Source organism: Chelmon rostratus, chromosome 7 (genome assembly GCF_017976325.1).
Source record: "Chelmon rostratus isolate fCheRos1 chromosome 7, fCheRos1.pri, whole genome shotgun sequence".
NCBI classification, from domain to species: domain Eukaryota; kingdom Metazoa; phylum Chordata; class Actinopteri; order Chaetodontiformes; family Chaetodontidae; genus Chelmon; species Chelmon rostratus.
In genome coordinates, this window is record NC_055664.1 from 16,407,850 (window position 1) to 16,425,367 (window position 17,518).

The window sequence follows — 17,518 nt, forward strand, 5'->3', positions numbered from 1 at the left end:
TTCTGAGGGGGGGGGGGGGGGGGGGGGGGGGGGGGGGGGGGGGCGTCTCCCCTCCACAACATCTGTCACTTCTTGTAGTCTACATGTCCGATGCACAGATTTAGTCTTTTAACAATCACTGTGGATGACTGTGACACTGAACCAAAAGGATATCCACCTTTCTGGCCACCATCTTCTGAAAAATGGCATACATGAATGATATGTTGTGGGATGACTGCATACAGCTTTTCACACCTTGCCAAATGTTTTTCTCTGGTCTATTAAGAAGCTTATTGCTGATGTAGCCAAGGTCAATACAATATTACTATTTTTTAATATATTATTATATCTATTTCATATCTTTCTATTCTTCTATCTCATGAAGTCTAAACCTTTAGTAGGACTGGCAACAGATATTCTTCAAGTGTAGGAGCCAAAAGATTGACCTGATTTGCTTTACACAGTTGAAAGCAGGATCCAGATGATGCCACGTGTTACAGTGATGGTGTTAGGGTTGGGCAGTATACCATGCAATGGTAGAAAGGTGTCCACCGGTACAGATGTGGCAATACCGTTTCTAACACGGGAATATCCCTTAGGTTGTATTTGCACACTGTCATTCACAGCGTATGCACTGCTACCCTGCTACACAGCGAGCGAGTGGGCGCGTTGATGTTATTTCACGTAGGACAGCTTTCACTGATACTGCGGATATGTCCACATACATGCAGTATTGATATCGATGCAAAAACAGTCATCATTCAGCATGGGTTCTCCTCTTCCTCCTGCACGTTCTACCCAGGCGCCACCCCTCATTTAAACCATTTTAGATTTCCAGTAAGTCAAAACACGCTTTAGTGTCTCCTCTATATGTGCAGGGCGGGAAGCGCAATATAGTAAACCAGCTGCTTCGCAAAGTCACGTGATTTGGCCAGCAGGACTGTTTACCACAGTAAACAGTTGGTGGGGATAATGCACCTCTGTTGCATCTCCATTGTTCTCACTTAAACCTTCCATTTTAAAGGTAAGTTAATTTTACTGTTTTGAGTCTTTGTATTTTAATTCAAGTGTTGTCATGTGAGGCAGCTGTTTTTGTTTATAAAATATAAACAAATAAAACCTTACATATATAAAATTACATACATCCTGACTGAAGATTTTGGCCACCCCTGGATGACATAAATATCATTCTTTACACATCTGCAGGAGCACATGAAAGACAGGGTGCACACTTGGTTCTCCCACTTTTTCTGAGTGTCAATATCCTGCAGAGTTTACAGAGGACTCTGGCAAACTTCCACTCTAACAAAACTGTTGACTGCATTTAAAATAATTACATTTTTCCTGTTTTGATTTCAAGCCAAAATCACAACGTTGAGTTGTCTGTTCAACCAGTCACAGAAGTGTTCTGCTCTTTGTTCAGCCAATCATACGACAGTTGGCCACGTATTCTTTTGGGCGATCCATCTATCTCCACTTCCTCCTCATGTCCTCAAGTCTGCCAAAACCCCGAATGGATAGACTGAACAAAAAAGGAAGACAAATTTCAAATAGAAAAACTCATGCACATGCTGAGAAAGTGTTTCATTACTTTCAAAAAGATTGTCAAGGTTTCAGTCAAGGCGCACATGATCCTTGTTTCATTTCTCTGCCATTCTCTCTCATTTTTCTCTTCTTTTTCCAGAAATAAATTACTAAACGTGTGAGTGAAACCACATGCTTGTGTGTGTGCCTGTGTGTTTGTGTGGTTCCTTCACTCGTCCGCAGTGAACTGACAAGTGCAGGCAGTGGTTCCATTAGCTGGCAATTTGCTCTCAAGTTGTCCGGGAGGACGAGGGAGACGGAGTGTTTTTTGGCAGGACAACGCACGTGGCTCTGCTTAGGACGAGTTAAGTGAGGTGCTCACACACATAATCCTAGGCCATCAGTCAAACACCATCGTAACATATGCGATCTCAAACATGCAACAAGGTCTTCCACGTGATTATGACACAGCCTAAACTGAGATCAATGCCTCAAATCACGGAAATTTGAATCTACTGTAAAAGTACACGCATTTATGAATGCTTAAAAACCCTTTGATAAATGTGTGCTTAAGAGTCAACACTAAGTACGAGCCTGAATTGGACTGTGCCAACATACTGTAAAGACAAACTATGTAAGTCTACACATGCGCCCTCTCAGTCCCAGAGAATGATGGTGTCCATATGGTTTGAGCCAGAGCATAACTAGAGTACAAGGTAAACACGCCTGACTGAGGTTTGTCCATGCATGCTCTCTTAGCATGTGTCTCTACGGACTGGCTCAAAAGCTGGCCACTGAATCACACACAGCACATAAACATACCTCCCTCCCTCCCTCCCTCTGTGTGTGTGTGTTGCATGTTTAAGAGTGAAAAAGAAGAACTGTGGACAGACGGTGGTGTTTAGCTGTGCATAAATTAAGAGCAGAAGCTGTTAATTAAAAGGGGGGAAAATAAGCACAGATAAAATAAAACTTTGCTAATCGGCTACTTGGCAAGGTGACCTCTGAGTGCACCGGGCGTCATTCTAGGACCCGCTGTCCTGCTGGGTGAGTGGCACAGGGGGGCAATGTGCAGGTCCGGCTATGAGCACCAGGCAACTGGTAGAGGCCCCCCCTTGTCTTTACTCTCACTCTCTCTCTTTATGTATCGCTGTCTCTCTATCTCTCTCCCCCCTCCTTCTCCGCCCTGAGCGTTATTAGACCCAGGGCTCCGCTGCGGCTCCAAACAGCTCAATGACAACACACAGGGCCTGCCAATTAGAAATAATTAGACAGTCATTTCAGTGGCAAGTCTTTTTAAGTGCATATATAACGATGCAATGATGCTTATTAGCCGGCCTGAGCCGGCGAGGACCAGGGCCTCAAACGCTTTGGCGCTGGAGAAAATAATTATGCCAGTGATCACAAAGCGAGCTGCACATCTCTGTACTTCACCTCCACGCGTTTCAAAAATCCACTTCATTAGCTCCCGTAATTAATCCTCCATTAATTGCAGGAAAAGCCCAGTTTACCTCCCTTCGTTTCTAATTATCATCTTATAAATAGTTATGGTTCTAATTAATGTGTTCATTAGGCAGGATATTTCTCTCAAAGCCTCGCTGGGAGCCAAAGGTCCGGCTCGGCTCTCTCTGAAGCCTAACCAGCCAGAAGGTGAGGCCATCCTGCCTGCATTTGCTTTTATTTTACTACATTCAACCTCCTAATTGGCATTTAAAACCCAATTTGGAAGAACTTCAAGAAGCTTAAATAGGAGAGAGAGACAGAGAGAAGGCAGGAGAGAAAGAGAGAGAGATACATTTGGTGTTCATTTTCGGATGCCAGAGCTAAAAGCGTTTCTATCTCCGTCTTTCTCTCGGTCTGGACAGACGGATGAGGCTTTTCACTGTCATAAAGTGAACACAATGAGGGCTGAGTGCATGGTGTTGGTCTTCTGCATTATAGAGGTTCTATATGCAAAACAGTTCAAGTGTGTTTCCACCAAAGAAATAACAGTAGGAGTGTCATACTGGGTTTCAGTCATCAAACAGCAACATTTAGTCTTTGGTATACACATATTAAGTAACTAGCCTGGTCCTAATTGATCACAACGATTTGCATTGATTCAAAAAACATTCAAACATAAAAATGACTCAGTGCTCTCAATGATTAGAGCTGTAAACTTCAAAGAAAGTTACACTTTTTTGTCAACTTCTGTTAAATTCCAACATATATAGTGCAATAAAATGTATAGTTAAGTTATTTGGGAAAATTGAATCGAACATGTTTTACTGGTTAAGATTTATGATGTTCATTGCAATTGGGGGGGGGGGGGGGGGCAGAATTAAATTAGCAAACAGTGCTTATTTCACTGTTTCACTACATAATACTCATTATGTCACTTTCATTTTTATTTGACCTTGTTTGAACTTTTCACAGAAAACAGGCTTTATCTTCCCACATCCACATTAAAAACGTAAACAAGACAAAATAATGATAAATAAAAGAAAAGCTATTATTCCATTATTAGATAGCATTTCATTTCTCTGCATCTCGGTAGTGGTTAAAGGCTACAGTAATTGCCTTTAACATCCTACATATTTAACCCTGACTTCACCTGGATGAACAGGTAGATTAACTGGGGGAAATATGCACAGATGACTGGCATCACAGCCCACTGATGCCTGCAGAAAAAGCTCTTTTTATGTCCTTTCAAACTGCAAGTAAAGCAATGATGTTCCCCCATATTACCAAATTCCGCTGAACTGCAACACTTGTCAGAGTTGCCTCTCGTTATAACCATATAAATGAGAACAATGAACACTTTTTGAGATCACTTTCTGATTTACAGACAAATCTGTGTGCTTCAGTCATTTCTGACGCACTGATTGGGCAACTGACGGCAAAGAGATTCCTCCTTTCCCCCCTTTCACACAACCACCACCTGTCCAGCCGAGGCTATACCACGACAGGCTTCACGTGTCATTACTCCCAGTTTGTTTAACAGATGGATAAAAAGAGAGAAGGGACAACTCTTTGATGTTAAACTAGTCTTTGTTTGTGACCATCGGACTAACTCATTTGATAGGCTGTGTGAGAGGACTGGTGTGATGCCTTTTGTGAGGTAAATTTTGTATGTGTGTGTGTGTGTCTGTGCTGCACAGTGCAGACTCTACAGCTAGGTTGCTACCCAAGGGAGTGGGCTAGTGTGTTGTGAGCCTGCAGGATGGAGGGGTTCAGTGGAGTGGGATGTGGTGGTGGTGGTGGTGGGGGGGTGGCGGCTTGGCAGAAGTGAGGGGTGTGAGGGGTGGGGGTTTCCTCTGGCAGTAGAGGGGAACACTGCTTGCGGCGAGGCAGGGATGAAAGAGGCTGTCTGTGTCAGTCACTTATTCCTCCCTTTGGTAAATAAAGGTTTCTGACAACAAAGCCGAGCAGCGCTTGACTGGCCTTTACAGCAGATAAATAAAAAAGACAACACAGAGAAAGAGAGTAAGACAGAGAGAGAGAGAGAGAGGGAAAGAGAGCAACACAACAACAAACGTGTTCAGATCTCACGACTGGAAGCATGTTGATTTTTATGGGGTAGAGAAGACGCAGCCGAACTAAACCAGGTCATCTTTCAGTTTAAATCAACACTTTGCAAGTCCGGTAATAGGGGAAGAAGGAAGAAAGGGCTAAATGTCATCCTGTGGAAGGGGGAGAAGAAAAGATGTTGAGAGTCCATGGGATAACAGACAGATAGATGAAAAACAGCCAGGAGCCTGCCCTTAAATTCCTGCATAGTTCACTCTAGAATAACCTAAGACTACTATAAAACTGTGAGAACACCAAGCGAGATACTGCAACTTAGACAAGAAAAAGGATTTAAGGGTTGTTCGCATTCTTCCTCATCTTATTTCCTATCCATCAGCACCACCATTCATGCCTTATGGTTCTCTCATAATGGCAAGATCTCTGTATTTTGTTGAGGAAACCAGATTTCACTTGTCATGTCCTCAAAACACACTCAGGGCTGTTTTCCTTATGAAGCCAGCGACACCCAAAACCACCTGCCACATCACACACACTCTAAACTGTGTGAATAAATATATGTTAGACAAAAATGCACAGAAAAATTCCACCCTGCCACCTGGCGGGGGAATTGCTGACCCAGGTGCAATGAAAAGCTGGGAGGCTGCACTGCTCACCCACAGTAAAGTCACCCATGTACCTCACCCCAGCTCTGTCTTCTTTAACCCAATCGCCCTGCCTTCCAATTCTCCCCCTCTAAAACCCTTTCCACTCCTCCTTTCAGTTCCTCACCTCGGCCCTCCCCTTTTCCCAAGCCGCCTGGATGACCTTCGCTGCTACATGTCGGTGCTAGGCAGGAAAAGCTATCCAGCAGATGTACGACACCTCATCTCATACAGGGGGAAAATTGCCGTGCGAAATAAATACCAGGCCATCGCTCAACCCCTGCAAGCACACACACATGCACACACACACATGCCTTGAGTCCTTCTGTGCAGAGAGCAGAGCTCATGTCATGGAACTACAACGTCTAGATTACCTGTTTCTAGCTGCAGCAAGACGTGGCATGGTGGCTCAGCGGTCGACTGTCTCATAACCGGAAAAACAAGGCCATGAAACCAGCTAGCTATGAGTGCAGCTCTTTCGTTAACCCTGACCTCTGACCTTCCCGAAGGAGAACAGCAGAATGTCGCCAGGAGGATCACTCAAATATCTCATTGCTATTGTTATTACTACATCCTATGTTTCATGTTGGCCTCTGTGTAGGAGACCAGATCTGGGACCTGACCCAAAGCTCTAGCAGGTAAATCTGGGGGCTTATTTGTAACCCATGCTTTGCACTGAAACTCAGACACTGCACACTGAACACTACCAACTACTGATTTTTACACCACAAGAACTGTAGATATCACACTTTCAGCTTGGACTTACAGTAGCCAAACAAAGCCATGAGATTTGTCTGTCTTTGACCTAACCCATGTCGTACCCACAGTCCTGTCCCAGAACCAGTTCTGAACTCATCCCAGCCTCTGTGGCTCGAAGGCGGCTGAGATAATCCTGACTCTGATCGGCTAGCCTAGCATTGTGGGTGGTGTGTGTAGCTTTCTATCTATCTCCTCTAGGGGAAAGACAGATAATTAGAGGTCTCATTCTCCTCCTCCGAGTCATGACAGCAGCCCAGTGATGAAACCGCTCTGGTGTTAGCAGGGCTAAACCCTGACGCTAGCACTCTTGCCCTGCTAACTCAACACACTCCTGAAATATTAATGAGGAAAATGTAAGCATTTGTGCATGCCCTGCAGTATGAGCTCACCTGTGTGAGCGCATGCACACGTGTGAACATCCACCAATGAATGAAATGCTCAGCTCCTCTTTGATGGGTCAAGTGGTGGATTTGTCGCACCTGCACCTGCGGAGGCACATCTTCCAACAGTACCTCCGCAGCTAACTGTTAAGTGAATGAACCACTGACAGAATGACTGACTGAGCCACACACATTTAGCCCCTGCTGTGGCCGCCTATAAAAGCTCAGCACTACACCGCTCCGCTGAGCTCACCTAAAGACGTGCCTGTGATCCGACTGTGATGAGAGGCTGTGTCGTCTTTGTTGGACTGGGTACACATCAGATCACTGTACGCTGCTGCTGCCATGCTCCACTCTGCTCTGCTCTCCCCAGCGGACTAGGCAGTGACACCCCCCCCAACCCATGAGCACACATTCACGCAAATCAGCACATACATGCATACGCTCAATCAGCCTCACACATGCTCGCTTGCTGGTGTGTGCGCACACACACACACACACACACACACACACACACACACACACACACACACACACACACACACACACACACACACACACACACCACACACACACCACACACACACACCACACACACACCACACACACACACCACACACACACACAAAGCAGCCTGATATGCCTGCTCACATCAAAGAGAATAAACATTAATGGCAAATAGGTAATCTGCTCCTCTTGTCTGTTTTACATTTCAGGGCAAGACTGACTGCCTCTGGGGGACCTGGCCCTTCTCAGATTGAGGGCAGGGGAAAAAAGGAGAAAGAGAGGAGAGAGGGAGTAAGCAACGATAGATGGTAAACACAAGATAGAGCATTATTCTTATTTCATGTATCTCTTTATTTTTTATTTATACATGAGAGATTGAAAAGAAGGTAATAATATTCCCTTCCTTCAACCCACGACGGCCCCACTATGGTCCTAATCTTCTCCCCAGCAATATTCTGATGCAGACATTATTATTCTCATTTCTTCTGAATAATATCCCTCTCTCAAGCCTATCTGTTCTCGCTACGCTTTTGTCTTTCCTCTTCATTTTCCTCCACTAGGATCTTCTCCGCTCCCTCCCTCTCCTGCACACTCGACCTATTCTCTCCACACTTTTCCATTCCCTTCTAACTTCTCGTCCCTTCTTTCTGTTTCTTCTCTCCAGTCAGCGCACTCGGTCTCCCTCTTGCTTCTCTCTTTCATATTCTGAGGGTGGTGCCGGGTTGGTGTGGCTGAGGTGGGGGTGGCGGGCAGCACCTCATATCCTATCTGCGTATCAATCATGAGGTCCTGTCCACTCAATCCTCCTCTGATCCATCAGCCAGCCTCTCAGCCAGCTCAGGCAGCCTCATCCAGACACACACACACACACACCACTGACTAATGGCAGTCAAGGCACCTGTGCACGGCGCACACCAACCTGCTTTCATCCCTCGAATACAGTGGATGCAGAATGTGCAGTATCCCACAACAGAGCTGTGCAGAACAGGATTATAAAATCACCCCTAGAACTGCAGAAAACACTCAAAACACTAAATGCACAACATTCACATTATATGTCTTAACTAGTCCCATTAAGGGCATCAATTAACAATTATTTTAGTATCAATTCGTCTCCAGATTCTTTTGTTGATTAATTGATTAATCATTTGGTCTATAAATTGTCAGAAATAATGAAATATTCCTATTTCAGTCTCCAGAGTGCAAAGTGACTTCTTCAAATTGCTCATTCCTCCATACAATAGTCTAAAACCCTAACAGACTGAGTTTACTCTCAAACAAGACCAAGAAAAGCAGCAAATCCTCACATTTGAGAGGATGGAACTGGATTCTTTCCATCATTTGTGCTTGAAAAATGTCTGAAACAATTAGCCAATTATGAAAATTGCTTCTCATTATTTTTCTGTCAATGGACAAATCAATTAATCAACGAATCATTTCAGCTCTAGTCCCGTTCATGAGACGACACATGTGAAATGCCCACTGGTTTGTTGGAATGCTCAAACAGGAGCTCACATGTGGCAGCCAACGACAAAGTTTTGCAGACACAAACTGCAGCTGCCATCACATAAACACATAAATTTATCATCAATGCCATCATTTTGCACATCCCCACCTCCAACACCGCCTTCCCCTCGTAGCACCCCACCACGCACTCCCACCGACACCAGCCCAACCCACCTGCTCCTCGCTCACCGCTAAGCCGATTACACAACGCAACCCTCCTAATCACAGTACAGCATTTGTAAACACCAATGTCATCGACTGTAGTTCTAAATCTCCCAAATCCCCTCCACCCTTCATCTCACACCATACTAGTAATGCCATTTTCGACTGATGCTTTAATCACCAGTGTGGCTGTGAGTGACTGCCACTATACCACAGAGAGTAGGGGGAGAATCTGTGAAAACGGTTTGGCCAAAATTCTCTCCATAAATGGTTTCAGTTCACAGTGCAACAGGGAAACGTGCTGCTTGTTCAGAAGCCGCAAAATGCTCTGTGACCATTAGGTTGGAGAGCTGAGGTGTGGTGTCCTTTTATGGCTCCATCAACCACTGTTATGTCAAAACATCTCTGTTGCACCATCCGTTCATCCTGACAACTCTGTAATGGAGATATTAAAACACTTTTTCCTTTGTGATTAAAATGATCTCTGCTCTCCCCCGCAGCCATACACAAGTAAACAAAGGGCCTTGCTCGCGCATATATTATGACAACCTTTTCTTCAATTGTGCATCTGTGCATGTTTTTATGTGTGTGTGAATGTGTGTGTGTGAGGGATTTAAAAACTGCACAGTTTACTGGTTCATTAACACCAGATTAGCTATGCTAATGACATGGACCACCACACACAGAGACTTTGCCATTATGTTTCTGAAAGGGATACACGGCTGACTATGGCCGTGTGTGTGTGTGTGTGTGTGTGTGTGTGTGTGAGAGAGAGAGAGAGAGAGAGAGAGAGAGAGAGAGAGAGAGAGAGAGAGAGAGAGAGAGAGAGAGAGAGAGAGAGAGAGAGAGAGAGAGAGAGAGAGAGAGAGAGAGAGAGAGAGAGAGAGAGAGAGAGAGAGAGAGAGAGAGAGAGAGAGAGAGAGAGACAGAGAAGTGTGATGCAGGTGTGTACACATTAGTCTTGCATGAATAAGTTAGTCCCTTGTAAAAAAAAAAAAAAAAAAAAGCCACACAAATAGTAATCATAATTCAACAAAGTATGTATGGGTAATGATGTTTTAATTGCATTAATGAGTGAAGGAGATATGCCTCCAGCAGAGATTTGGGAGGGATTGGACTGGTGTTGCCTATGACCTGTCTCTGTTTCATTAACACTTGCACAGTAAGACAGATAGTCAGGGTAAACTGACATGAGTACAAACAACATACTAATCCAGACGCAAGATTGCACGTGCCTCCATCTGATGACATGAGAAATAAATAAGAAATGATGTGTTTGTTGACATTGAAGTAAACTTTCAAAAGTCTTTTTGTTTTTTTAATACGAAAAGTCTGCGAAGGCATTCCACATACTGATTTGTAATACAAAGACCCAAAAACCGTTTCAAGTCACACTTTTTTTGTCCTGCTAAATTATCTAGCCTTCGCTCATCACTCCTCCTCTTCACATATTAAATACTTTGTCTTCAGTAGGAATGAAACATACTGTTAAAAAACTGAAAGTGATATTATTATTGTAAGACCTAGCAGCAATATGAAGTATGAAATATTCACAAACCAAACAGCCAAGCATCAAAAAATTCCAATGGAAATGTTTATATTCAAAAGAGTTTGAGTTTTTGTGTGAACATTAATTGTTGGTGGCTACACAATCCAAGACTGAATAAAAAGTTAGACTGTGCAGAATAAACATTGAGCTGTGAATGTGTGTGTGTGTGTGTGGTGTTACCTCCTCTCTCGGCTGCGTGACCTGTGCGAGCGGTGGCTCCTCCCTTTGTCTCTCTCCGCACTGCGACTCCTCCTCTTGCGAGGTGAACTGTGGGACGAAGTGCTGCTGGAGCGTCGTCTTCTCCTGCAGCACACAGACCAAAAATGTACTAATTCAGTTCTATTATTGTCAGGATCCTTAAAACAAAGCTTCAATCAGACAGCAGGGTTCTGGTTTCTACAATTAATCATTGTGTTTTTGGCAAATCAGCAACAGCACAACATGTGAATTTGACCTGAATGCCCAGTGTGGTTCCTGGAAAAAATGGAGCGCTACATTAATTATTAGTGATTCAAATTTAACCATGGTCATTCAGCTTCATTGTTTAGTGTCTCTTTAGTTTACTATCAATAAAACAAACACTTCTCATACCAGCTCCCCGACTTCATGCTCCACCCTGCCATGACAAGCAGAATTTTCTATTATCCTCTGTGTTCATTCACACCCTCATCTGAAATTCTTGCATAAGTGAATGCTATATTCCTAATTTGTTTTGCTGTTCATTTTAAGAGCAAATATGCCCAAATGTCCCAGACAACCTCACCTATTATCAGCAGCGCTGACGGCTACTTTGCATTCGTGAGCATGCTGATATACGGCCGAGAGCAGCAGAGCCATGCAGGCTGCCCTACAGTTCCTCCACAGGGGCCCTTTGGTGCTCCGCTACTCTTTAATGTGGCTACAGCAGTGTGTGTAGCGTCTATTTTCCAAACACCACTCACACAGCGTTCCTATTGATCATCATGTAGCAGGAGGCATTTATGGGGGTGAATGTAAATGCAGAACCCTCCCCTCTTCTACTGCGCAAACAGTTTGAGCAATATTCATTATTTAAAATCTCCTCTTTTGTTTCACCAAAGCCCAAAATATCCAAATCTTTTTAGCACACACGCACAAAAAAAACATACACGGTCCTATGGGAGCTCTGCAAGATAGAGGAGAAGAGAAAAAGGAAAGCAATACAAATAACACAGAGGCTGAACTATCAAACCAGATTTGTACCACTTACAGTAGCGCAGGAAAAAGATCCATTAGTATTCCAAAGGCTGGATCCCATGAGCGGGGCCTTATGAAATAAGTTCCACAGACCTCGTACAACCACTTCACACATTACCAAGAAGAAACACACAGGAGAGAGCTGAGGTTTTTTTGGAAGGTTGCGTTCGCTCACACGCCTTCTCAGAAGCCTTGTCGAAACGTAAACATAATAAAAACATAATGGCTCAAACACGTGGGAAGTGCTGGTAGACACAGAAGCCTTTCACATGAATACACCAAACACCTGACAAAGTTGGATTTCATCCCTCCTGTTAACACATACACTTTTTTCCTATCTTGCTCCCTCTTTGTATCTCACACACATAGTCACAGACACAATTACTTTACGCAAGCATGTTTACCATGTAGTCATGATGTCACCAGCCAAGGGCATAAGCACTCCTCTGTTTTACCACAAGTGAGGTCTCTTTAAAACGTTTGTATGTATGCAGGCTAAAAATGCCACAGAATGTGTGTCCTCTTTCATAGGAACCTATTTAAGGACCTAGTTTCACATATACAAACGTATACACAAACAAGGTCTTAGTTAATTGATCAAAACACATGGCTAATAGATGAGGGACTGTGGTCCTAGGGTTTACACTGCCCACCCAGCCCCACCCCATGCAGACAGGCAATGACTTCCAATCAGCAGTAATGGACCTTGACCAAGACTCATAAATAATTACTATCAACTGGCCTTGTCTGAACAGACAGCCATAACCACAGCCAGTGGCAGCTGTGGATGGATGGAGGGTGGATGGAGGAGGCCAGGTCCAGCCACTAGCCACCTGTAATGATGTCTGATGAATCTCCCCATTCCTCTGACACTGCTCAGTAACAAAGTGTGGTATTTTGCAAACATGAGGAGAAGCTTAGAAAACTGGTATAAGGTTGTAACCTTTCATGTCCCTGCGAAGACAAGCCTTCATATTTCATTTATTTTCTGAGAGTAGACACAAAATTATCAATTGATTGAAATTCATATCTGGATTCTCTTAACAGAATCCTCGTCTGGAATTCATTCTCAACACTACTGGAGTCCTTCACTGTCCACTGTTTCATGTGAATCAATACTGAGACTAAATATTCCATCCTGAAAGGGGTCTTCAATTATCCTGAGTGAGGACGAAAACTAACAATAGCGGACAGTAGTCTTACTTGGGCTATGGTGACAACTGAAACCATGAAATATAAACAAGTGTATTTTAGAAAATCAGAATGGAGCACTTTCTGTGATCTTAGGCTTTTTAATTAAGTTACTGCATGTTGATGAAACACAGAATGATATCAAATTCAAACTAATGAGCATTTCAGTTATTTGTCAGTAAAAGCATCTGTTCCCTTACCCACATGGGTTTACCCTGCATAAATATGTTTCTGAAGCCACAGCAAGTCAACACCCATTATTTTCTCATCTAAAAACAGTCACATAAATGCCACAATAGGCCTTTTTCTCAGAAGACAGTTTGACATGTCACAGTACAATAAAGCTCAGGTGTTAATAATAATAATACCAAAAAAATGATGGCTGAATTTCATTTTGCTGTTTCAGTATCAAGATCCTGGTGTTGCACTTGCTGGCTCACTGTCACACTGTCATGGCTTACTGGGACATCAGCAACATGTGCGCCTTTCCTGCTCTGACAAATCAAAATGTGTGCTGTCTAAATGGCATAACAGAAAAATACTGGCAGTAGACCTACACTGACAATGCATTGATGTCTGCAAGTATAATGGTGAGAACTAAACTACGGCTGCATTGTCACTTCAATAAAAATATGTCAGAGTCCTGAAGATGAACAACTGTTAAACTGACTGTGGCTGCAAAGTCAGACGTTTAGTCTTAATACAGGAACCATTGATTTTAGCCTCCAATGAGATGTAAAAAGAAAGCAAGCCAACACAATAAACCAACACAAGAAGACAAGACGTGTACAAACAACATTTTCAATCTTTGATCAACTTTTGCGAACACAGATGGTTCATCTTCTCTTATTACTTATTTTACACTTAATAAAACATTGGAGGAAAAGCGAATTCCAAGTTTCTTGAAAATGCAGCATCAGAGCAGAGCCTCTGGAGATGAAAAACAGTCTGTCTTGATCAAGGACACTTCAGCAGGACAGTCACCCACTCAGTGATCATCCCTGCTACCTCTGCTTAGAAAAGAAAAGCTTGTTGTACACCCTTACCTCCTCTCTCTGTCCCTGTCTTTGGAGCGAGAACGGCTCCGGCGACTGGACCTCCGACTCCGGCTGCTGGTCACCCTACTTCCGGAGGATGAAGACGAAGACGAGGAAGAGGAGGATGAACGGCGACGCTGTTTTCTCTTCTTCCTGCTCCGACTGTCATCCTCACTATCAGACGAGCGCCGACCCATGCTGGCTGGCTGTCAGCTGGCATAACACACACAAGAGCAGGGTTACTGATGAGCTTACTCTGACGACTTTTAGCAACAACTTGAGACACAACTAAATTTAGAGTATAGACATGAACATGCTACACAGCTTAACAGAGCCCAAAGTACGTTTCACCCCAAATCTTTTACACTAAATGTTTTAACAATGTAGCTTCTTTGACCACAAAGGTCTAGTAAGGGACCTAGCTCTTTAGCTAGCGAATTCAATGGTAACTTAGCTTGTCAACCACATGGACAGAAAAAACAGTTATGTGATTTAAATCACCATCACAGCTTTGGCAACAACACTGTCACACATGCCGTGAATATTAAGGGGATAGATTAAATAAAAAATCTGCTTTCTGTGGAGGCTAGCTAGCAGGCTAACTGTGCTAACTCCACCAACGTTGGACTGTTGTTCTTGTTTTGACTGAAGGCTTACAGTAAACATGTCACACACCGCAGTCAGTGAACGGTACACGACAGAGAACGTGCAGCAAAAAACAAAACGAAACAAAACGAGACGTTACCTTGAAATGAAAAGCCCGCTCCTCGCCTTTAAATCGTTGTGAAGCTCCACAACTCAGCCATGCACTACTGAGGAGACTTTACTCGTCAAACTGGAACACATCGCTCGACTCCAGACAGCACAGTCGAACACAGAGCAATCGACCGCTCTGTGCTCTCATCTATCATCATGATGATTCATGATTTGCCCTAAATGGCATCTTCAGTCTCAAATAACGCCTAAATACTGTAGCATTTTTTCGTTTTGTTTTTTTCCCACATTAGGTAGACCTATAATTTAAAACAGTTTAAAACAAATACTAAGATACAACAACAAATAGCTTGATTATATTTAGAGGTTTAAGGGCACATCTTGATTCAGTGAGCCTGCATGTGACTTCCATCATTGCATGACTGATGTAGACTTTTTGAGGGAGAAAAAAGGCTTGACAACACTGAACATTTTTTTGGATGATGCTTATTCCAATGTGGCCACTTTTGACACCAACACTGAGACACTTATCCATAGGTCAATTAACGGAGCAGCAACATTTCTTCACTTATTATTTTTAAGAGTTATATTGTATACCTCTCCCATTTTTTAAATCTCAATCTCCAGTCAATTGCAAATAAAAATGAATAGGGCTATAACGCCATTTTTTGTTTTGATCTGATGGTAGCTACATACCCAAAAAAAATCATAACATAGGCAAATGCATGTGTGAGTTGTGGCTCTCTGTGATCATTTGCATGAGATCATCCTCTCAGACAAAATCAGGTTTTACAGCAACACACACACACACACACACACACACACACACACACATAGCGAGCTGCAGGGGCAGGCAGAGCATCCAAACAATTTTCACCAAAGCAGAATAATTAACGCAAAATTCAAACACATATAACGGGACTGATGGTGAAACGACGACTGCTTATCTGACAACGTGAAGGAGTGAATGAATCAAGTTGAATGAGTTAATGGGGTTTTCACTGCAAACAGACACAAGAGGCTGCTTATCACTGCGTTTAGGAGCACATCCTGCTTTGAGAAGCAGCAGAAATACTAGTAATTAATGCCTAAGGTTCAAGCTGAAACATGGTTAATATTTAATTAGGGGAATTGTTAGAGTCCTTGCGTGGAAATTGGGCCTTATATAGATTATCAGTAAGCACGCTTAATTTTGCATCAAATACATCCCGGCGTTCAAAATCCCGCTGAATCCTGTTTTCTTGTCTGGCTATATGTTGCCTCCTCTTCTCACTTAATTGCTCTCACTGCGCAGCACTCCCTTACCGTCACCGCAAGTGAACCATTGTTTATTTATTTTCGCAAATATAGGCAATCATTTCGGCGAGGGTGGGGTGCAGAGAGTTGAAAACGTTAATTAGTGAGCCCAATGGCAACGCTTCGCAAGAGGCATTATAATTAAACGTTTAGCTGCTTTAACATCCTAATGGCTGAAAAAGTCCGCTGAGAATTAATATTAAACGATATCCTCTCACTAATGATGACAATTTAAAATACATAATTGCCGATTAGAAACGTAAAGCGACACTGCGTCGCGTGCAAACATTCAATGATTTGTTTCGCAGGGTCCCCAAACTTTGACGTCAGACTTATTTCACACAATTCAGCAGCCTGCTGTCATGCACGTGTGATAACATTAATAATAACACCAATGATAATAACTGTTATTATTAATTGTAATAATAATAGTTGTTATTAATAGCACTATTATTGTTATTATTTTTTTTTTAGAATAACAAATTAGGCCTCTCCTAGGAACACCTTACCTTTTTTTAAATCTTTATTTACTTATTCTTTTATTTTATTTTGCGGTAAAATTCCGTGTTAAATCAAAAGTGACAACGCGGACGCATAGAAACACGCCGAAAAGTTCTGGATAAATGGAGCAGGCCTAAAGCCAACTGTGTGCAACTGGGGTTAAAGCCAAATATGTTCACTTGAGCTTCCTCTGAAGCTCCTTGTGTGAGTCGTCGCTGCTCCTCTCGGCATTCCCAGCTGGTCCGCTTTTTCTTTTTCTTTTTTTTTTATCTCTTTACTTTCCGTGTCATCGTTGTGACTTATTTTCCCCCTCAGATCACAGAGATATACTGAGGAAGGACTCCTCGTCCATGCGCTTCCCTCTCTCTCCCTCTTGTCATTTTCAGTTTTTTTTTAAGCCACGCCCCTGCAGAGAGAGAGAGAGAGAGAGAGAGAGAGAGAGAGAGAGAGAGAGAGAGAGAGAGAGAGAGATCCATGACCATCTCCCGGGTGTTTAAAAAACTAACTCAGGACAATAGCAGCGAATGAGCGCTTAATTAAATTAATTAGTCCTTCTTGTCAATCTCGGATTAATGGCCAATAGCGACGGTGCTGCTTAATGTTTTTTTTTTCCTCCTCTTCTCTCTCTCTCTCTCTCTCCCATATCAGTGAAGGGGAAGGGGGGCTCATCCCGGCATCCTGAGGGGAGGTAATTTGCACGGATCAAGGGGGCAAGGCGCCGCAAAGTATAAATACTGTGACTTCAATAGAGGATCACCAGCAGGTTCCCAACTCCGCTACCAAAGGAGGAGGAATTGGCTGAGAAGATATATTCTTTCTACATTTTTTACCTTCTTCCAGAGTTGGCAGCATCATCTCGTATCATTTTCAAGGGGGTCGACTTTAAAACGAGCCACATCATTGATGTCTTAAGCTGTCGCGGAGCAAAGGGGAGAGAGTGTGTGAGTGAGTGTGGTGCGTGCGTGCGTGTGTGTATGTGTGTGTGTGGTGTGGTGTGTGTGTGTGATTTTTTTTTTTTTTTTTTTTTAAAGAGGGGAGAAGGCAGGG

At 43.2% G+C, this 17,518-nt stretch overlaps 1 protein-coding gene across 1 annotated transcript in view; it reads right to left on the reverse strand.

Annotated features, from left to right (window-relative positions):
• rsrc1 (arginine/serine-rich coiled-coil 1) overlaps positions 1-14,782 on the reverse strand; it is a 113,092-nt gene extending 98,310 nt beyond the window's left edge. The window contains exons 1-3 of the mRNA XM_041941306.1: positions 14,706-14,782; positions 13,970-14,173; positions 10,698-10,820 (exon numbers count right to left, since the gene is read on the reverse strand). Coding sequence (XP_041797240.1) covers positions 10,698-10,820; positions 13,970-14,157 — 311 coding nt within the window. The 5' untranslated portion in view covers positions 14,158-14,173; positions 14,706-14,782. The remainder of the gene's footprint in view (positions 1-10,697; positions 10,821-13,969; positions 14,174-14,705) is intronic.
• Between the last annotated feature and the right edge of the window lie 2,736 nt (positions 14,783-17,518).